At 38.5% G+C, this 22,758-nt stretch overlaps 2 protein-coding genes across 2 annotated transcripts in view; one reads left to right on the forward strand and one right to left on the reverse strand.

Annotated features, from left to right (window-relative positions):
• On the forward strand, positions 1 to 7,970 carry LOC129768278 (probable cytochrome P450 4ac1). The gene is made up of 3 exons (XM_055769803.1): positions 1 to 560; positions 624 to 1,430; positions 7,044 to 7,970. Exons 1-3 carry the CDS (start codon positions 8 to 10, stop codon positions 7,220 to 7,222), a joined length of 1,539 nt encoding a protein of 512 aa, XP_055625778.1. The 5' UTR covers positions 1 to 7; the 3' UTR covers positions 7,223 to 7,970.
• LOC129768277 (mediator of RNA polymerase II transcription subunit 23) overlaps positions 7,270 to 22,758 on the reverse strand; it is a 21,104-nt gene continuing 5,615 nt past the window's right edge. Inside the window, 4 exon segments of the mRNA XM_055769802.1 lie at positions 7,270 to 7,940; positions 7,995 to 8,439; positions 8,525 to 8,678; positions 8,737 to 9,364. Coding sequence (XP_055625777.1) covers positions 7,415 to 7,940; positions 7,995 to 8,439; positions 8,525 to 8,678; positions 8,737 to 9,364 — 1,753 coding nt within the window. The 3' untranslated portion in view covers positions 7,270 to 7,414.

Raw genomic sequence — 22,758 nt, forward strand, 5'->3', positions numbered from 1 at the left:
ATTGAGAATGGACTACCTAACAATCGTTCTCCTGATTTTACTTTTTCTAATCATACTCTACGAAATACAACTTCGGCTACTACCTAGCTATAGGGCAGCGAAACAGTTCCCCGGTCCTCGACCGCTACCATTGCTGGGCAATGCGTTTAGTTTGCTGTTCAATGATCAAGTGAGCTCATTTTATCTACCGCGTCGATGGGCTCAGGAATTCCACGCTAGTTACGCGTTATTGGTCCGTGGTGGTCTAATATTGAACGCGATTCGCGCAAGGGAAACGGAAGCACTGCTGTCCAGTTCGCGGTTGATCGACAAAAGTGTACTCTACACATTCCTTCGTCCGTTCATGGGCGTGGGGCTGCTGAACAGCACCGGACAAAAGTGGTTCCACAGAAGGAAGATTCTAACGTCGGCGTTCCATTTCAATATCTTACCCAAGTTCCTGGTTACATTCCAGGAGGAGTGCGAAAAGCTTGTCGAACAGATAGACAAGGATGTGCAAAAGCGAAAGGAGACAACACTGCAGCTTGTGGCGGCACGCTTCACATTGAACACAATCTGTGGTGATTTTTTTTCTACAAATGATTGTGATAACTGACCTCGGTAATTGCTCTGATTTTTTGCAGAAACGGCTATGGGAGTGAAATTGGATTCGATGACGGCTGCTGACGATTACAGAGCGAATATTCAAGACGTAGTGAAACTTTTGCTTCTCCGCGTGATGAATCCATGGCTTATGGAGGATTTCACTTACGCGATTTTTGGATTCAAGGCACGCCTCGTGAAAGCACTGGAGCCAATTCATGGATTCACTCGCGCCATTATCAAGCAAAGAAGACAATTATTTCACGCAAACGTGAAAAACCTGGATGATTTTTCCGAGGAAAATATTTACTTGAACACAATTCAACGGTATGCGTTGCTCGACACTCTGTTGGCCTCTGAGGCAAGGGACCAAATTGACGAGGAAGGGATTCGTGAAGAAGTTGACACATTCATGTTTCGAGGACACGATACCACGGCATCAGCTTTCACTTTCATTTTCCTTCTGCTAGCCAACCATCAGGATGTCCAGCAGCAGGTCTTCAACGAGATCGAATCGTTTATGGCAAATAGGACAAATCGTGATGCTCCTTTGTCTATGGCAGATTATAATGAGTTGAAATTGCTGGATCGTGTGATAAGAGAGTGTCTCCGTTTATATCCACCGGTGCCGTTTATAAGTCGATTAGTTACCGAAAACACTTGGTTCGAGTACCGATTCATTCCAAAGGATACGATGATTAATGTGCACATATTTGATGTGCATCGGGATCCTGTGCAGTTTCCAGAGCCGGAGCGATTCGATCCGGATCGGTTTCTACCGGAGAATGTGGAAAAAAGAAATCCTTACGCGTATGTACCATTCAGTGCCGGACCGAGAAACTGCATTGGTAAGTGTGTATTCCGACGGCATTATTTGATTATTCCGTTGGAATTGTTGAGTAAAGTCAACTCTGAATCAGCATTCGAAGTATATAATTATAGAACGCAAATACTTCATAGATCATTTATCTTTCTCACTGAAATTCATAGCGGTCTCTTTTTTCCCGAACATATTTAGGTGGAAAAAGAGTCCTCAATATAATATTTAATATTTTGTCAAATCGAAGCGAAACACAAGACGCATAAGCGACGGTTTTATCGAGCACAGATGCACTTTTTTGCCGCTACGCGCTGGTTAAATTGGTGTTACCTTCACTCGTAAAATGACATGAGCGTAGATTAGACGCATGGAATGCACGCAACTTCTCGTCAGATAGAACTAGTTTGAAATCTTCGTGCCGAAAATGCAGTTAAATTGTTTTTTTTTTGCATTTGCACGTCCCCGCTTCCGTAAATTCGTGAGTTTGTTGTGTTTTGTTTTATTTCAATTCTGCATATATCTTGCATTTCTCAAATCCAAATGTACCAACTATGATCGGGCGATCTTTATAAAAAGAGCGACAGATCTAGAAAACAACCTTTTACCTGTAATTAATGTCAACATCAGGTTCAGTGATCCGATGGGAAACCAGTTACAGTTCATCCTCTCAGTAGCTGTCGCTAGTTCTGTCTCTGTCAGCATTTGTACAGAAGTAAATTGTAGAAGGAGCAATCCAAAATTATGTTTTTAAAAAATGTGACTTTTGGTGAGTTAAAAAATCGATTTATACTGAAAAACAAATCTACAAGAAGGTCGAAAAGATCGAAAGCAAAAAAAAACGATTTTCTCGATTTTCTCAATCAAGTACAAAAGATCGATCCAAAAAATCGGAAATCGGAATGGAAAAGATCGATCTTCTAAGAATCGACCCGGGATCGCCCAATCCTAGTACCAACACATTCGGGAATTGGGGACTTATCAAAACTAGGGTGGGTTATAACTGTTATATAACCGCAAGATTGACGTAGTTTAAAATAGTCGTAGTTCCCGATGTTTTATTATGGACCAATTCCAGGCCAAAATCAAAGGCTACTTCTCCAAACTGCTCAGTGTACCTCAAAATCCAAATTTGCACAATTATATCACCTACCCTAATTGCTACTACCCAGAAAACATAAAATCGTATATGTAGCGCATATATATAGCATCATATATCCCATATTTTGGGTGGCATATGATGCGCCTAACTGGCATATTCATGGCAAAGTGGAGGCGATATACAGCCATTCCATGTCAAACCGATATAGTGGTGCTCAGATTTTCGTCAAAGGGGTAACTTTGTTATTATCGCAAATCCGTTTTTTTGTTATGGTGCCCATTTTCATTTTAGGGTGGTCCGAAAAATAATTTTTTCCACTTTTTCTTAAAAAGACTTTTTTTTTCAAAAAATCATAAAATTATTATTAAAAAAAAGAATTTGCAAAAAAATTATCATGTTTTCGTCATTATTTATAGTAGTCGTTTTTCTATTGCCACGAAGCATTGGTCTAGAGAGCGCTATATTTCTTATATATTTTTTCAAAGCTAAGGATTTTTTACATAACATATCTCGATATCAAAGATGTGATTTTTTCGTTTTTGAGATATGACTTTTCAAAAGTTAACCGAAGATCCGAAAAATTATGTTTCCTTCTTTATTGTTTTTGCTAAAAATCATAGCATTTGAACTACTGAACCGATTTAGATTATCGACATATTAAGTTGAAGCCAATTGAAGCGGGAAGATTGGATTCTAGTCGCATAGGTCTAGTCTAGTAACATAGAAATGTTGACCGAAAATTTAACCCTTTGCGGTCGTTTGTCTTCTCTAAGCCACCACAGCAAGGAATCATACTAAATGCTTTATTCAAAAATGTAATAATAATTGTAATTTTTTCCGAACGAATTTCAATGTCTAATGTACTTTTTCAAGAATGTATACAGAGTTTCTATGAAGAATAGATAACGGTACTCGGTGTAAACAAAATATTATTAACATGAAATGATAAAAGGATCTCTTTCAAGGGAAAATAATTCCGATCGCAAATGGTCAAAACATGTTAAATTTGCAAAATAATAACTCCAAAACGAAAAATAACATTTCTCTGATTTTCGGATATATTATGTGAAAAAACCTCAGCTTTCTAGATAAAAATATAGCGCCCTCTATCTTTAACCGAGAAAACTATGAAAAACTAATTTAATCAATAATTACAAGAACGAAAATCCATTTTTTCGCAAATTAATATTTTTTCAAAGAAAACTCATAAGCTTTCGGACAACCCTAAAATGGAAATGGGCATCCTAATAAACAAATAAAAAAATACGGGTCCAATGTTTTGCGATAACGAACAAAATTACAGCTTCTGACGAAAATCTGAGAACCACTATATCGGTTTGGCATGGAATGGCTGTATATTAGGGTGCCAATGTATGTATGGGAAAAAATCGACCCTAAAATTTCAAAAAGTTACCCTACACAAAATGTTCAGCACCTCGGAAAAAACACCCTATGTCAAATTTTAGTTCAATCGCACTTAAGGGAGAGTGGCGCGAAGCGGTTAAAGTTTTTTGAAAATCGAAAAATCACTAAAGGAAATCAGGAGTTTTGAAAAAAAATTGCAGCCAAATATCTTAAAATGGCATGAAACGTCGAGATTTAGTGTCATCTCGAAAAAAAATTTTTGCCAATAATCGGCATTCTGAGTTTTTTTTCGGAATACGAAACGAAAAGTATGGTTTAGGGTGCCAATAAAATTAATTAAAGGGTGTGTCACATCAAATTGCATCACGGAAAAACGCTGTAGAAATTTAATTTTTAGGAATTATATCTTCAGCATTCGCTTATAATCAGATAAGAGTGTATAGATCACGTTGGCCATGCTTCACTGTCAATTTTTCGTAAATTTGGAAAAATGTCGTCGAACGAAAAAGAGCGTCGTGAATTAATCCTGTGCACTCATTTCGAGAATCCGGAGTTGTCACATCGGGACATCGGTAAGATGCTGGGAATCGTCCAATCCACGGTCAGCAGAGTACTAAAACGATACTTCGAGAAACCTAACCATCGACCGGAAGGTGAAGAACGGCAAAAATGGATGCTCCGTCAGTGAAAAAGATCACAAGCGCGTAGTTAAGCAGTTTAGACGTGATCCGAGAAGTTCGGTCCGGGATGTCGCCAATAAGCTGAATTTGTCAAGTTCATTCATCCAGCGGACCAAGCAGCGGGAGGGCCTGCGTACATACAAGGTTCAGAAGGCTCCTAACCGCGACGAAAGGCAAAACATGGTGGGGAAGACGCGAGCCCGGAAGCTGTACACCGAAATGCTGACGAAGCCGCATTGCCTGGTAATGGACGACGAAATCTACGTCAAAGCGGACTTTCGTCAGCTGCCGGGCCTGTTGTTCTTCTCCGCAGAGGACAAATTCAGCGTTCCGGAGGAGATTCACAAGCAGAAACTATCCAAGTTTGCCAAAAAGTACATGGTGTGGCAAGCGATCTGCTCTTGCGGAAAGCGGAGCGCCCCCTTCGTGATGACCGGCACGGTAAACGGGCAGGTTTACCTTAAGGAGTGCCTACAGAAGCGCTTACTACCACTATTGAAGCAGCACTAGGGCCCGACCATCTTCTGGCCGGATCTCGCTTCGTGCCACTATTCAAAGGACGTGTTGGAGTGGTACGAAGCCAACGGGGTCACCTTCGTGCCAAAGGAAATGAACCAGCCCAACGCGCCGGAGCTTCGCCCAATAGAGAAATATTGGGCGATTATGAAGCAGGCCCTCCGGAAGAACCCAAAAGTTGTCAAATCGGAGGCGGACTTCAAGAGAAAATGGATTTCTGTTCAAAAAAAAACTACAACCTGACGTTGTACAGAACCTTATGGACGGGGTAAAGAGGAAGGTGCGAGCATACGGGCTTGGGCTCGAAGTATGAATAAAAAGAAAATGCCAAAAGTTGTTTAATAGTTTTTATTTTACTGTCTAAAATTTTCAAAAGGATCGGTCAACTGGGCGAATTTCTACAGCGATTTTATGTGATGCAATTTGATGTGACACACCCTTTATCTCGATTTTTCAATCGGAACTTGCTACGAAATGTTGATTAGCACGATAATATACCCTATGCAAAATATTAGCTCATTTGGACTTCATTCACTGGTGTCGCAGACGTTAAAATTTGAGTTTTTTGATAACCGAAAAATCACTGGAAATCGAGGTTTTTTAAAAAAAAAATTGATGCCAAATGTGTTAAAATTGCATGACACGTAGAGATTTACAGTTATCTAAAAAACATGGTAAAAATCGATTTTTCAGACGGAAAAACGACCAAGTGCCAAAAAAACATTTTTTTTGACAAAAAAAATCGAGGGATTGTATCCGAGACACGACCGCTTAAGACGTAGGACTATGCAATCTTTTTTTTTAAATTTGTTGGTTTATCATTTCGGATATTATTTTCGAATACGTCGAAATTTCATAAATAACTCTTTAGTAAATAGTTCCGAGGACCCTGAAAAGTTTTAATGGCTTGCGTGAATCATTTCGAGAAGCAAAGATTCTATCTTGCCTTTGAGAGAACAATACATTAATTGATCATATGTCGCAATTTGTTTCTTAATATCAATGAACGCATTGCACTGAGTATTTAACGAGAGATATCTTCCGTGCATTCTACATACATCAAACACGCGTCTAACAGATGCATACAGCTGCAGCGATAAAAATGAAACATAGAAATACACTTCATGTGAAATATTCGCTAGCGTTTACAGCTCGAGGGAAACATAAAACACAAAACGAGCAGAATAAGCGACCTTTGTTGTTTCGGGCACCGAAAGATTCGGAGAATTTTCCTCAGAGAAGATGCAATACTTATACGCTAGCGACAGCTAACTTACTATGCAATGGTGGAGTTTTCTTCTCAAATATTCTCTTTTCGCTATCCCCCGTCGTTGTTTCTATTCTAGAGGCTGCATAAGTTGCCCGTTATAAACAGCTCTGTTCGGGAAAGCACACAAATGGACAGAACAAATGTATGAGGAAATGGGAATGCTTCCAATTTTCATTAATTTAAACCATATACAGACTATGGGATTGTAGTGTATAGCATATCAAACAAATCTTAGAAAATTTTCGATTCGATTGGTATGAAAATGGTAAAAACCGTTTCAGCAAGAATAGTTATTAACGTTAACTTTATTTCATAAAAACGTGACCTTTTGCCTGATTTGGCACCCTTAATGAAAGACGTAGTTCTACGTCAAAAAAAATCGAGATAACTGTAAATCTCGACGAGTAATGCAATTTTAAGTCCCAGAATGCCGATTTTTGACAAAAATTAAAACAAATTTGTCGAAAAACCCGATTTCCTTTACGTCCCTCTTGGGTGATTTTTCGATTTTCAAAAAACTCAAACTGAGCTGATATTTGGCATAGGGTGTTTTTTTGAGGCGGTGACCATTTTTTATGGGGTAACTTTTTGAAATTCGAGATGACCATTTTCATTGGCATCCTAGTGTACATATTAAAAAAAAGGGAAGTTCGAGATTCATTGTGGAATTGCTCTATAGAAACACGTATTAAACATGTTTTTCTTTTACAGGTCAACGATTCGCAATGTTGGAACTAAAATCGATCCTTGTTTCAGTGCTGCGCAGGTTTCGCGTTTTCCCGGTCACAAAACCAGACGAAGTGGTCTTCGTTGCCGATATGGTGCTTCGCTCAAAAGACCCAATCATAGTGGAATTCGAGCGGCGCTTGGGCTGTTCTGCCCGTGATTAGCCACGTTCGGAACATTTCTCAAACTCTCCATCAATATAAAAATGTAATCCACTCTCATGGGTAAACGATCTATTTCCTACCTTACATAGTTGGGGTAGTATCTTTAGAGTTTTGTATGTTGCACAAACAATGTATAACTTACACGTACAAATATCTGATTAAGTTTGTAGAGAAATAAGAAAAACTCACATCTTATTGTTGCACCTGCTGTTGCTGGGACTGTTGAATGTTCGGTGGCATTACCTGCGGTACTCCACCGGCCAGACCCTGCTGCTGTCCAGCAGTTTGCGCTGCAGTTTGCTGTGCAGCTCCCGATTGGGTACTGCTTTGCCCACTAGCCTCAACATTCTGCTGCTGCTGCTGCTGCTGTTCCACGCCTATTTCATCAACATTCAATCTGGTTATGAAACGTAGCCGCATCTGCAATGCGGGTCGAAGCCGACGAATGATCGCCTCCAGTTCGGTTTTCATCATGTCACCCACGAACATGTACTTGATGTGGTACAGCAGATCACATATCGGATCCATGTATTTCAGGGGCACCGATGGTTGGGACTTATCGACCTGTTCCAGCAGTTCGTATAAAATAAGAGTTATATCCGACACGGCCCGGGGACGTTCCGTGCTGAGACGATTCAAGAATGGACCGACTAGGTGGCATAAGTAGATTAGTTGGTATTCCGTTTTGATGAGGGGTTTGAATTTTTCCTTGATTAAGCTGTGACAATAAAATGATGTATTATAGCATAAACAATCTCGCTCATTCACTTACTCTGTGACAGTCGAAATTTGTCCAATTCCGCTGTGATGCAAAATGCTTTGGGCGATTGCCAGAATCACCACATAGTTTTTCTCCAGCATCGCCTCTTTCACGATCTTGAAGTTGAACAACTCGAACGGACTCTGACGATATACCCACTCCGATATCTGCGGTGAGCTGATCGCATCTCGGAATCGCTCGTAAATGACTCCCCAGTACGATTCCGGCAGGGCAGCCATGATCAGTCCGATAGTGTTGATCCAGTTGTGCACACTCTGGTACGGAATCACCGGATAGCCTTTCACCACGACGTCTATCAAACTGTTAGCCACAACTTGAGGACCAGCTGGAAGTCCGAGCAACTCAACACAACTTACGTAGAGTGCATGTGCCGGCGGATTCGGAAATTCATTGAAACGCCAGTCTGTACCTGAGAATACGTTGTTACCGTCGATTGCTGTGAAATATCTAGTTAAGGAAAATGTCACACAGTAAATAAACTCCCCCTATACAAAATAGAAGCGAATTATTGCAAAGGATACTGTCCTGCATACGACGGACAAGATTAATATAGTAGGTCAATTCGGGTATCCAGTTAACCGTGTCATCTTTTTTTAACATGTACGCATGATACTGCTCCGTCACTGCCCAATTATCTGGCCGAACGTCCTTCAGTGAACCGATAACTGTTGCAACCTGTTTCCAAAATACGTTATATTTCTCCAATATGATAAACATATGCAGTAAACTTTACCAGTCGTTTCTTAAGCTGAGGCCGTTCCCGCAGCCTGCGTTCGTAATAGTGCAATGTGTTGTATAAATAAGTGATCGGTCTGTCGTGGAACTTATACAGTGGTCCTAGATGGTCAAGTAAAACGTCCACCGTTTTGCTCATAGCCGGTGGTACCTCCAAATATCGATGTATCGTGATGTCCAAAACCGGCAAAAACCTCAAGCACACGTTTCCAAAATATACCGGCAGGGAAGGATGCGACACGGACTCGTCCGGTGCGAATTTCTCCGGAAATTTCTGATGAAACGCCAGATGACGCTCGTGCCAGTTGTTCTGCTTCCAATGTTCCGGAGAGTTGATGCTCACGAACTCCTGGAGACGACTCCGGAACTCCGGAGTTTTCAGCAACAGAAGCTGGATGATGCAGAAGCTGACCTGTGGTTCGTTACCTTCGAGAGTGCGGAGCGATAGACAGAGGACCAACCGATCGATGGTTATGATGTTATGTTTCCAGATCATATCGTTGATGGTGTCTACGCACTTGTTCACGTGAGCGCTGCCACCAGAGTTGGATACCTCGAATAGAAGGTAATCGCAGAGCTTTCGTAAGTGGGCTGACAGAGCGCGGGCACCGATGCGTTCTAAAATTCTGGAAGGAGAAGTAATAGTTGATTATTATTGGATATTTAGAGCACGTTTCGACTGTCGCACAAATTATTGTTTTTGGTAATAATTCACTATTATTGTAGATCGAAATATACTAGTTCAAAAAATTATAGGAGGTTGTGTCCAAGATACGACCGCATTGTTGACGTAGAACTACGCTGTTATTTATATATATATATATATATATATATATATATATATATATATATATATATATATATATATATATATATATATATATATATATATTCTCTCAAAGTCACTTGTTTATACCTTCGGATAGTATTCTATAATGCTGTGACCAACGAAACCCTTATGATGACGGAAAACAAACAATGTTAACTGCTTGGAAAAGACTGAATCATGCCACACATCTTGTACTCTGCTGTAACACCCATCGATGCAAATTCGCCGATGAGTTTGTCAAGAGTGACCGCCTTCACCACCAGCGGGGGGAGCTTGATTTTGGTTGCTGCCTGAGTAACGGCGTTTACATTTTCGACCGACGCGCCGAAATCGCCTACTTCGCTGTTGTTCGATGCGGTGTCACACTCGTGAAGGCTCGGTCCAGTGCGAGCGCTTTTCACTGCACCAACATCGCGTGCATCATTAGATGAAGCTTGCCTCGAAATTTTATTGCCTCTGGCAATGCATTCGTTTTTTGCAGAGCTCAAGCCTGCCTTCCACTTCTTCTTGTTCATCACACACTACGCGAGGCGTCCAATTTATGACGCGGAAATAAAAACACACGATACGAATAACGCGAAAAATGAACTATAAACACCACACGACGATATCCACTGGTGGGGTCCAATCTTAGATCGAAGCGCAGCGAAAGCAAAATGAACTGGATTGCTCAACAGTCCAATGCCGAATGAAAGTTTGCCTCAGCGAGATCCACTGTTTATACTCTAGGCAAGTATTCCCCTTCATTCTTCTACTTTTCCTTTTTTTTTATATCTGTATTATAGTGACTTTCAACACTTTTGGCTGGTTCGTCACTTTTTACTTCCAATTTTTGGAAGAATGTTGGGAGTGAGAATTGAACTCGTGATCTTCAGCGTGAGAGGTATGGATGTTACCACTACGCCAGATCGGCTCCACAGTTCTACTTTTCCTTTGTTCACGGAGACTTTAAATCCTACGATTTCCCCTTCGTTGGTCGTCGATAAGTTGCTCGTTATTGACAGCTCTGATAGAGCAAATGTATGGGAAAATGGAAACGCTTAAAGTTTTCATGAATTTTAACCATTTATAAACCAAGGGATTCTAATGTATAGCATATTAAACAAATCTTAGGGAATTTCCGATTCGTTTAGTATGTAAATCGCCAAAATCCGTTCGCGGCAACAAAAGTTATTAACGTTAACTTTATTTCATAAAAACGTGACCTGTTTTCTGATCTGGCACCCTTCATGAAAGACGTAGTTCTACGTCAAAAAAACGACCGGGGAAAAAATTACTTCTTCTGTGGTGTGTGGTACGCCATCTCATTTGTGCCGAGTGCCCAGTACGTGATCAGCCTATCGATTAGTACAATGGTGGAGGGTGGGGGATCTCCTAATATGGAGATCTCTGACACTGAAACAAATGACTCCTTCTTTGTCGTTTAAACGGGAGCCAGAAGATCGCTCAGGCACAGGCACCCCACCCCTCAAAAAACCCTCAAACCCGCTCTCCTCTCAACCTCTTAAACCACCCGCTTTTACTCAACCCTAAACTTCGCATTCCCCATCTGTTGTTTCCGCTCCTGCCCCACTATCAACCTTCGTCTCCCTCTTTTGTTGCCTCCGTTCCCATTAACTTCCTCCTTTTCCTCGTCTTCCTCCTCCGTTGACTCCACCTCACGAGTCTAGCATTATCAAGAAAATGCATCTGGAACTGGCACGTGGGTTGATTTCTTCCAGCCTAAACCAAGAATCCAGATTGTCAAGATTTTGGACTACCACCAGCTCGATTTCGTCGATTTTGACTTAGAGGCGAATGAACTGCAAGTTTAAAGCCTCTCAAAAACAAAGAATGGAATGGAATCGATTTTGTTCAGTCGACAACTTGAACCTGATATTACACGTTTGTCTGCTTACATTTCAAAACCGCCGCTGCATTGGCCGGACATGTGGATGCAATAGCTGCGTACTTTGGTCTTAATGCTGACAGAATTGTGGCCCAGAGCTATGATGGCGCTACTGTAATGTCCATAGATAAACCTGGTGTACACACATTGTTGAAACAATGGTTTCCAAAAGCTGGATCTATTCACTGTCGCGCACATGTATTGTTGCTTCACTCGTGCACAAACAAGGAAACGTCAAGGTTTTTCAATACGATCTCATCTCTCGCAGTCACCAAAACACAGCGAGACATTGAGGCAATTTACGGAGACCAAAATACCAAATGTTTGCAAAACCAAATGGTCATATAATTCGCGAATGATCAAAATAGTTGACTTGGATTATGCACCTATCAATCAATGTTTGGGTGAGATTTTCCTTGACGACAGTGTCTTTGATGCTGAAACTTTTTACTACATCCAAAGGATTTCGCGCATTCATGCTTGTTTTCAACACTGTAGTCTTGCTCAAACTTTTTGCGAGCATTTTTGCATATACAGATGTTCTTTATCAAATTTTGCTTAAAAAGGAGTTACGTCATCAATTGCCGTCGTTTATATGAATCGATCATAGACAAAATTATTGACGAAATGACAAAACGGTTCAAGGAACTAGATGAATAAAAAATCGTCGCTTTGTTGAATCACGAAAAATTTGCCGATTTCGATATCGCATTCCCTACACGGAATTTGAAAATGCTTATGTCATACCACTCGAAATTCGATGAAGCGAAGCTTTGTAATAAGCTGACCGTTCTTTACTCACGCGATAGGTTTAGGAGGAAAACAAATTATAGACATAATTTCGATCATCGTTGGACAAAACCTGCATCAAAGCTTCCTCGAAACGGCTGGACAGAATGATACTGACATTGCTTAATACAACGGCATCTGTTGAAAGAACTTTCTGTGTTGTTCGACGGATCAAGAATTATTTGCGGTCGAATCTGACCAGAAACTTTTATTCGGAATTATGATGATGGCTGTGGAAAAAATTTCCTTTATGAGATGATGCAGATGCCTATATTTTATGAGGAAATCATTTATAAGTTTGTTATAAGTTGATCGTAGGATTGTTTTGTTATATAGTTGAATGTTGAGAAATAAAAATGTAAAAAATTTGTCATCGCAATACTGTTGTTTTAACCAGTGACTTAGAATACCAATAAATATTCACGAGTAATATATTTTGAAGTGACTTCCCCAAATCCCTCTCTCTCTCTCTCTTTCTCTCTGTCACACATGCACGTTTGCATGCATCGATGTTTGAGTTCACTGTGATTTGACAAACGCTACAGGTGAGCTACATTTTTTTTTCTATCGTACACGACAATTACTCACACGTATAAAATAGCGTGCAGTGTGTGTGCGCACTATTTTGCTCGCTGCTCGCTATTTACTAATACTAACGCGAAGACTTTTATAGCATACTTGATAAATGTCTAAGTTTGTTAGTTTGAATTCACAATGGGTGGAAAATAAACCGTCCATTGATGGGGTAACTACTTTTTTGCATCAAGAATCAAGTTTTCGTTCCTCTTTATATGGACGTAAAAAAAGATTGCGTACGCGGGTACAAAATTAGTGTCAGGGGAAAAGGAAGTGTGGATTGAAGTCAGTAGAATGAAGAGGCAGATTTGTATTCATTAGTCGAGTCAGTTAAAATAACCACTGATTAGACTAGTTCACCAGTCATTCTCGCTAGTTAATTCATTTTCTAGTCAAGTCATTTTTTGTTGGCGGCGACTGCCGAAGCAGTTCTAGTCGGAGCGGTGCTACTAGGAGTAGAGTCAGTCTTCATTTTTCACCTTCGAAGATTTTGGGCCCTGTTGATGACAATAACAAACGAGTTCATTTTGTTCATATCGCTGATGCATGAACAAATTTGCTATAATGAATGAATGCGGCATTGAGTGGGGTTCAAAACTTCGCTGTTATTTATACTTTGAATATCAAAAGCAACAAATTGATATTCATCACATTCGAAACGATATTCGTTCTGGCATTGATTTTGAGCCAAAATTCAAAATTAACCCTTCTGCAACACAACAAAATAGTTTCACCTGTCCAAAATCGCCCATAAATTCTCAATAGTCGGGGCTTTGTGGTGGCTACATCATTGATTTGATCCGGTCCGATCGGAAGAATGCTGCCTCGTCGCTCTTCCGTCACACTCGGAGTCACCTTTCCTTGTTTAACATCTCGAACGTGGACTCATCCTACCAAATAAAGCGCTACCAGCACTCCCTAAGTATACCCCAAAAGTGCCCATTTAGGAACACAAAATTATTTTTTTGTTTTTCTAAAAAATAAATCAACGTTATTGAAATGGCAAGATGTTTCTATTAACTTACATTTTTCTTACAATTTCGTTAACGTAAATATCGAATGGACCAAAAACGCTTATCACGATGTAATTTTGGAATATATGGGTAATCAATTTCCTGATTTTTTAAATTTTCCTTCAAAGTTTTTCGAAAATTTTCCCTTTTTTCTCGTCGTAACATTGACAATATTTCAATATTATATTCTCGAAAAATTAGGATCTTCGTTGTAGTAATTATTAATTATGGGCCCTATTCCAGAAAACGAGACGAGCAATTCGTCTTGTCTCGGCTTCAGTCACTGTCGAGAAAAACATTGAAATGTTTTATTTGGTAGACTGGAGAGACTTCAGTCAGTTTTTCTCGGTATGATCAGTGATGTCAGATGAGAAGACATGTTTTTGTTTTGAGAAAAACAACAAACAGTTTTAAAATCGATCAATCGATACTCTTTTCTCAGTGCCAAAATATTAAAAAAACCTAACAAAAAGGAATAAGTTTCATATATCTTTTGGTTTCATTGATATTTTTCCTCGAGCATATGGTTTCATCACTCAGACGTTTTGTTATTATGGATTTATTGGGGGCAATGTTTGTTCACCTAATCAACGATTTATCAAGGAAAGTTTTAAATCTATATATATGTATTTCCAATAAAGTAGTTGTTTTGAATTACTCATTTTCGTTCAATATGTGAAGACCCTTTTCGTGCCGTGTTAATATTCAAAACTGTCATCTAGCATCCCTGGATATGAGTTCAATGTTTACATTTGGTTGTGTTGTTTGGAAGAGGCCCATTTGAAAATCTGAAATATCTTACAATTACTGAATTGAATTTGATGGTTGCAGTTGAAAACATACATTGCTTATGCAATACTAGTTTAGCCGTGAAACCATTTTTGAAGATAAAAGCGAAGCAGAAGAATACCGATGCTTTCAATCAACAAGGTGAACAAACACATCAAACAAACTAGATGATTCGACTGATTCATTGACGAGCGCGGCCAATCGGTCGTCGAACCAGACGAGCCTCGTCTGTTTTTAGTCGAGCTCGGCTTCTGGAATATGAAAACAAACGAGACCAGCGCTCGTCTGCTCGCTTTCTGGAATAGGGCCCTATGTTATTTTTTCATAGTTTAAAGATAGAGAGCGCTATATTTTTGAATATTTTTTCTTGAAAGCTGAGGTTTTTTTTCATAACATACCTAGAAATTAAAGACGTGTCTTTGCAACTGCAACTGGCTAGACCTATGCGACTAGAATCTAATTTTTTCGTAAGTGTTTTTTTTTTCAAAAAAGCTCACTAGCTCATTGACTTCAATTTTGTATGTCGATTATCTGAATCGGTCCAGTAGTAACCGTAATAACAGTAACAGTAGTTATGAATTTTTGAAAAAGTATGTTTTGGAAGAAAAGGAAAAAAATATTTTTCGAACCATCGTTTAACATTGAAAAATCATAACTTTAAAACGACAAAAATCGCATCTCTGATTTTTTGATATGTTATGTAAAAAAACACAGCTTTCAAGAAAAAATATAAAAAATACACCGCCCTTTAGTCCAAAGCCATGAAAACATAAAAAATGAAATACAATCAATAATTACGAAAACAAAATCCAACTTTTTTGCAAGTATAATATTTTTCCAAAAAAAATTCTAATTTTCTTTAATTCGTCGTCATCCAAATCGGTCCAGCAGTTCAAAAGTTATGAATTTTCGAAAAAAAGTCATTTTTGGAAAAATTGAAGGTCGTGTATATCAGTGGTCAGATAATGTGAAAGTCATGATAAAAAAAAGTGCATGAGCCTATCACTCACTGACAAATTCCGAAAAGTCCTATAGCTTTGCTATGAAACTTTCTGTCGCGTATAATCCGCACCGCGGATCATCCGCTCGCGGATAATAGGGGTTCCACTGTATACCACTTTTCACAAAAATCTGAGAACCACTATATCGGTTTGACAAGAATTGGCTGTACATAGATGGATAAATATATAGGAATGCGTTACTCGGCATAAAAATCCATTTCCACACATTTGGCGATCCATTTTTATTTTTATAGATGAGCTAAAATACTCATCGAATACACCAAAATATGTGTGAACAACATTCCGAAACAGCTGAAAGCTGTCGTTATGTGCAAGGGTTTCCACTTTGAATATCCTGAACTATATCAAGATCTCCGGAATCAGGATGGAAAACGGTGATACTGAACGAATATGAATTTGGATGCGACTGTCACGACTTTCCATCCAGTTTTCCAGAAGTTGATGATTGAGTAGCGATTGGCGCTGACCTACAATCAATTGAATATCTTTTAGAGCTGCAGCAAACTGCACCTAAGTCATATATGCTTATCGGCGAAATTTCGTGGAAGGTTCGTCACGCGAAACGTCAATGAAAAATTGTGGAAAGTGGCTCGAGACATGAGAAATCGAAAGAAATCTTCAACGAATGAAAGCGAGGAATACTCACTTGAATGGATTTTTAGTTTTGCAGGTTTGTCCTGATTCCGTTCCCGTCTATAAAACATGTTTGAGATATATCACAAGATAGGTGCGATCTTGATTCTGAGTTTACGATGGTAATATTCTCTCTTGCTCTACTTTCTTATAACAATTTTGTTCCAGAATCGGATAAAATTAAATTCAACTTCTTGGAAAGCCTTTACTTGACGATTTTTTTAATCAGTTTGTGGAGCATAATATTATTTCTGATGATTGGAGGCAAGTTCGAGTTAATGCTATTAAAAACCGCGTCCGACTTCAATTCGTATTGCCCAATAGCGGTGCTGTTTTGTATACGGAATTGTTGGAGAAAATTATCTTGTTTCGCCTTGATCGATGAGTTGAAACAAATGGACTACTCTCAGATATACAATATGGGTTTAGCGGGGGTGAGGGGACGAATGATTGCCTTGCACTGTTTTTTTTACAGAAATTCAAATGGCTTACGCAAAAAAAATGTAAGGGGTTGTATCTAGGACACAACCGCATATTTTCGACGTAGAACTACGCAATTATATTATGCAATACACTTCAAATAATATTTTAGAATGCGTTGAAATTTTTGTAATAGATTATGTTCTTCGTTACAAATAAATTTGATGAACGTCCTTTTGCGTTTGATATGACGCCTAGGATTACCAGAATATGTGAACGGAAGAATTTTCAAACGATCATTGTATTTTACATTTCTCTCTGAAATTATTGCACATCTCATGTTTACGTAGTTCTCGAACCGCGAAAGTTCATTCACCTGTAATATCTGAAATGAAGATTTTACTAGCCTTCTCAGTTTAAGAGGGAAACATATTCCGGTCTGCACAGCGACAAGCGAGTACAAAAGTACTCAACACCAAATCATACCCCCAACCTGCATATATTTGCAGAGCGGATTCCCCCAGGCACATCAATTTTGAAGTCGGTGTTAGGGAAACACAGCTCAGTGGGAATAACTACCTCTGACTTGCATGTTTTGACAAAGCGGATTCCCCCAGGCACATTGATTTTGGAGTCGTGTTAGGGAAATACAGCTTGATGGGAACCAAAATACCCCCGACTTGCATGTGTATTTGCAAATCCACAGGTACATCGATTTTGAAGTCTGTGTTGGAGAAACTGTAAATCGGGCCAATCGAAACTTGGCAGTTAGGGCGTTTAGATAATGCTTGACATTTTACAGTTATTCAATTGTTCGTCTCATGAAAAATACCATTCTATTCATTGTGATAGACGAGTAGAAATATTTCCTATCAATTGATGCAAACATCTTTCCGATCTGTTAAGAAATGTTCGAGTTATAAGCATTCGAAATACGGGTAGGGTTAGCACACAAATCGGCAGAACAAATGTATGGGGAAAAAGGAAGTTCTTCCAGTTTTCATGTATTTAAACCATGTATTTAAACCGAGATTAGCGAATTGTAATTTATAGCATATCAAACAGATCTTAGAGAATTTCCGATCTGATTGGCATGCAAATCATGAGAATACGTTCACAATGAAAATAATTATTAATAATTATTAACGTTAATCTTATTCCATAAAAACGTGACCTGTATCTCAACTTCACTCAAAGTTATTGATATTTCTTCTCAAAGAATACGCTCTTTTCAATTGCTTGTCATTCTTTCTGATTTGGCACCCTTCCGGAAAGACGTAGTTCTACGTCAAAACAAATGGCTTCAGTTTTCTTGGGCATAGAGGGAACCGTTGATTCAATATATGTATTGTCGGATAAATTACACTCTCGGGGTCTGCCGCCTCTATTGAATAATATGTTTTATAAGTTGCCTTGTGAAAAACATTAAAATTTTTCTCACGGAGATTCGGCAGTAAGTCGGATTTTCTACATAGGTATCCCCCAGGGTTCATGTTTAATTCCTATTTTGTACAACTTCTACGTAAGCGACATTGACAATTGCCTTACACAAAATTGCAGCCTAAGATAAATTGCAGATGATTAAGTGGTTTCTATCGCAAAGTCAGAAGAATCCGACCTGCGACAACTTTTACAAGATACTTTGAACAATTTTCCAACCTGGAGCATTCGTCTAGGGCTTGAGTTCTCCACGGAGAAAACAGATACTGTCGTCTGTTCTAGGAATCAGAAGCAAAGATTCTCCATACAATTACTGTCTGCTCTTCAGCGTGGCGCTGGGAAGTGTTATGTGGAGAGCGGGCTTCAACATGCGGGGCACGATTTTGAACGAGTCAGTAGGGGAATCGGGGGAAAAACGGACATGTTAAGAAGAACTTCAATTATATCTTTGGATACTTATGTTTCCTAAAATTTTGACGCAGTTTCTCGTCATTCAATATACTGTTTTTCTACCTATTTGTCCAAATATTTGACAAAAAAGTGTTTTTCAATGTTTTTACTGAAATTAAAATAGACCGAAATATCCGACATTTTTTTCGATGAGGGTAATATGGACATATAGTGGGAGGAATATGGACAGGTTTGTAATATATGAAGCGTAGAGGTTTATCGATCGCGAGAGGAATTAAATCAAGGTCTGAGCTCATCACGAATGTCCGTTAAATGATGAAAAAATCGAATTGATCCACCTAGAAGTGATATCGTGCTTTTCAGCAGTATAAACGGACAGACCATCAACTATTTTGCTTTTGGTTCCAGTCAGCTTCTAAACAGTCCACATTTGGCGATTCCGTTTATAGACATAGGACATTCCTTAGGAATAGGTTAAACAGACTTTTCACAGTCCATCTCACTCCCACTGGTAACTGTTCGTTTTTACCTCACCAGTACAATTATTTCAATAGTTTAAATTTTACACTCAAAAATCAATTGACTTTTCCGTACATACCTAATATGCGTTTGTATACCCGACTGAAACACGAAGCAGGGCTGATTGGGCTTGGGGTGGGTTTAGACTAGGGATATATTCATGTGAAGAAATATGATGAGATTTATAGAAATCGCATCAACCGTTTACACTAGCGTGAACTTCTATAATGAATATATTCATATTTTCGGTGAATTTATTCACCTGAAGTAGAACTGCATCCAACTTTAGTGATTTCTCACCAGTGAGAAATTCACAAGCGTTTACATATGCTGAATTTATTCAAGTTATATATACCTCGAATAAGTGTATCATATTTATTCTCACCCGTTTACACATATTTTCACGTGAATAAATCCATCTATAGCTATAGGTCTCCCTAATGTAAACCCGCCATAAGACTTCTTGTAGGTAGTAGTTTTGTGATCGACGACGACGAACCGACGGGTGGTAGAGGAGTTTGTCTACCTTGGCTCGTCGAGAACAACTGACAACAACAACAGCCGTGAAATTCGAACACGCATAGTCAACGGAAGTCGCGCCACCGCAAATCCTTAAGGTCCAACAAATTCTTAAACCGTACGAAGTGTATCATGTACAAATCCCTGATTCGACCGGCTATGGGCACGAAGCATGCATGGACAATGCTCGAAGAGAACTCACAAGCACTTGGTGTCTTCTAACGCCAAATGGGCAGGAGATGTTGCAAGATAGCCGGACAGCAACCGTGTAACCGAGTCCGCATCGAATCCGGTGGGAATAAGGAGAAGAGGTGCACAATCGAGCGAGGTGGTTGGACCAGGGGAAACCGGACTTGGCAACATTCGATGCGGCCGGGAGTTAGAGAACTATTGTAATAATTCTATGGTGGATTGAGAGCGAATGTCTGTGGATTTTTTTTACAACGATATCTAAAGTTTGAATTTTGATGTCATCATTTTTTAATTCTTTGCAAATTCAACTTTTTTATCAAAATATTTTCTCTACTTACATTGATAATTGCATTCAATTTCAGTTGATTTGATGGAACACAAACTTTGACTTTTAAGGCTTTCTACAACATAATTGATCTTGTCATGCAATGTTGGCCTACTCCAAAGCACAATGGTCCAAGAGATGCATTTAAGTGGAAATTAGCATTTAGAGCTCGACAGTTATTCTCTAGACAAAAACTGTCTTCGACAAAGTTGTTACACATAATAGAGCGCTCATTTTTATGTTATCAAAAATAGGGTGACCACAATGAAATAAAAAATCTAACTTTCTTATCTTTACAGATAGAGTTAAACATAGTTCGACAGTACTGTTGTCCCAGTTGTTTAAAACATTTTGTAGAAAAAGATTTTTTCGATCTCTTAAAATAACCGATGTAGCGCCTTTCTTCTAAGTTGCGTTAGGGTCACCATGAAAAAAACTGTTTTTTTGCTCTAACCTTTATATTACAAATTCTACATACAAACTGTCATCGAAAGACTTTTAGAACTTACTTATACAAATATTTTGCGATGCAGAACTTGTCAATATCTCAAAATCACTCAAAGTTATTGATATTTCATCTCAAAAAATACGCTCTTTTCAATTGCTTGCCATTCTTTCTGGGGTAAGCATAAAAAATGTTTGTTGACGGAAATTGAAAGAACAAATTCCACTCTATATAATATGTGCTTTTCAAAGATATGTTATTTTTTGTATTTGATTAAATTGAAATTGAAATCATGAGTTTTTTGGTGAAACCCCATCAATAACTTTGAACAGAATTAAGACATTGACAAATTATGCATCACAAAATGTTGGTATTGATAAGCTCTAAAAGTGGTACGAAGACAATTTTGATGTTGAATTTGAAATATAAAAGTTAAAGTAAAAAACCGTTTTTTTCATGGTTACCTTAATGCCTCTAATTACCCTAATTAGCTATAAACTGTGTTCAACCAGGTTGTTATATATAAAAGAGCGCTCGTTTTTATGTTATCAAAAATAGGGTGACCAAAATTGTCGATGAAATAAAAAATCAAACTTTCTTATCTGTATAGATAAAGATAAATATAGTTCAATAATGTTGTAGCCCCAATTATTTTAAACAACTTTGTACAACAAAGCTTTTTTCGATCTTTTAATATAATCATTTAGCGCTTTTTTCCTAACTTGTATTAGGGTGACCATGAAAAAGCGGGGTTTGTTGATCTTACTTGCATATTTCCAATTCTACATCAAAACTGTCTTCGCATGACTTTTAGAACTTATCAAGACCAACATTTTGCGATGCAGAACTTGTCAATATCTTAATCCTACTCAAAGTTATTGATGGTTTTTTACCCAAAAACTTTCAATTCTAATTTACTCAAACACGAAAAATAACATAGTTTTGAGAATCACACACAATGCAGAGTGAACTATGCTCTTTAAAATGCTGCCAATAAACTTTGTTTATGTTTGCCCCAGAAAGAATGACAAACAATTGCAGAGGGCGTATTTTTTTGCGAAGAAATATCAATAACTTTGAGTGGAGTTGAGATATTGACAAGTTCTGCATCGCAAAATGTTTGTATTAGTAAGCTCTAAAAGTTTTTCGAAGACAGTTTGTAAGTAGAATTTGAAATATAAAAGTTAGAGCAAAAAAACATTTTTTTCATGGTGATCCTAACGCAACTTAGAAGAAAGGCGTTATATCGGTTATTTTAAGAGATAAAAAAATCTTTGTTCTACAAAGATGTTTTCAATAACTGGGACTACAATATTGTCGAACTATGTTTAACTCTATCTATAAAGATACGAAAGTTAGATCTTTTATTTCATCGACAATTATGGTCACCCTATATTTAATAACATGAAAATGAGCGCTCTATTATGTGTAACAAGTTTGTCCAAGACAGTTTTTGTCTAGGGAATAACTGTCGAGCTTTAAATGCTAATTTCCACTTAAATGCATCACCTGGACCATTATGCAATGACCTGCGGATCGTTGCGGCGTGTGTAGCACATGTACGACAATGTTGGGGCAATTACGTCATTTATTGACGATTACCATAATTCACAACAATAATGGAACATCAAAATATTTGATCATAAAAACAAAAACATTAGAACAAATATATTGGAACAGTGAGTGTTCGCACACTATTGTGTAGTGGCTGAGGTGAAAAAAAAGCGCAGGTATCATATCTATTGTTGTTTGCCATTTATTTCTAGCATGTAGTAAGTTGAATATATAGGGGGTCTCCGTAGCCACATTGGTTGCGCGTTCGCTTAGTAAGCGATCGATCGTGAGTTCAAAACTCAGGACCCTCATTGACCATCTTTGTGTTGTTACAGAATAGCTACGTCCACGCAACAATCATCAGCGATGGAGATTGATCCACGGTCGAAATAAGATCGATTCATCCATACAACTGCTCTGCTCTGCAAGACACATCGGACTGCTGTTCTATAAATAACTCAACAATGATCATTCAGCTGTCTCCGCTGTCCGGTGGTCCAACTGGATAATGGAAGAACAGAAAGAATACTCTTACGCCTAAATGGCTACTGTGTGAATGTACCATATGTAACGGTATAGAAGGAATACTTGCGAATGGCAACTGTGTAATGTGCTAATTATAGATATATGATAACCATGTGACATGTACACGATTA

The sequence above is a fragment of the Toxorhynchites rutilus genome, chromosome 2 (assembly GCF_029784135.1).
Source record: "Toxorhynchites rutilus septentrionalis strain SRP chromosome 2, ASM2978413v1, whole genome shotgun sequence".
Classification (NCBI taxonomy): domain Eukaryota; kingdom Metazoa; phylum Arthropoda; class Insecta; order Diptera; family Culicidae; genus Toxorhynchites; species Toxorhynchites rutilus.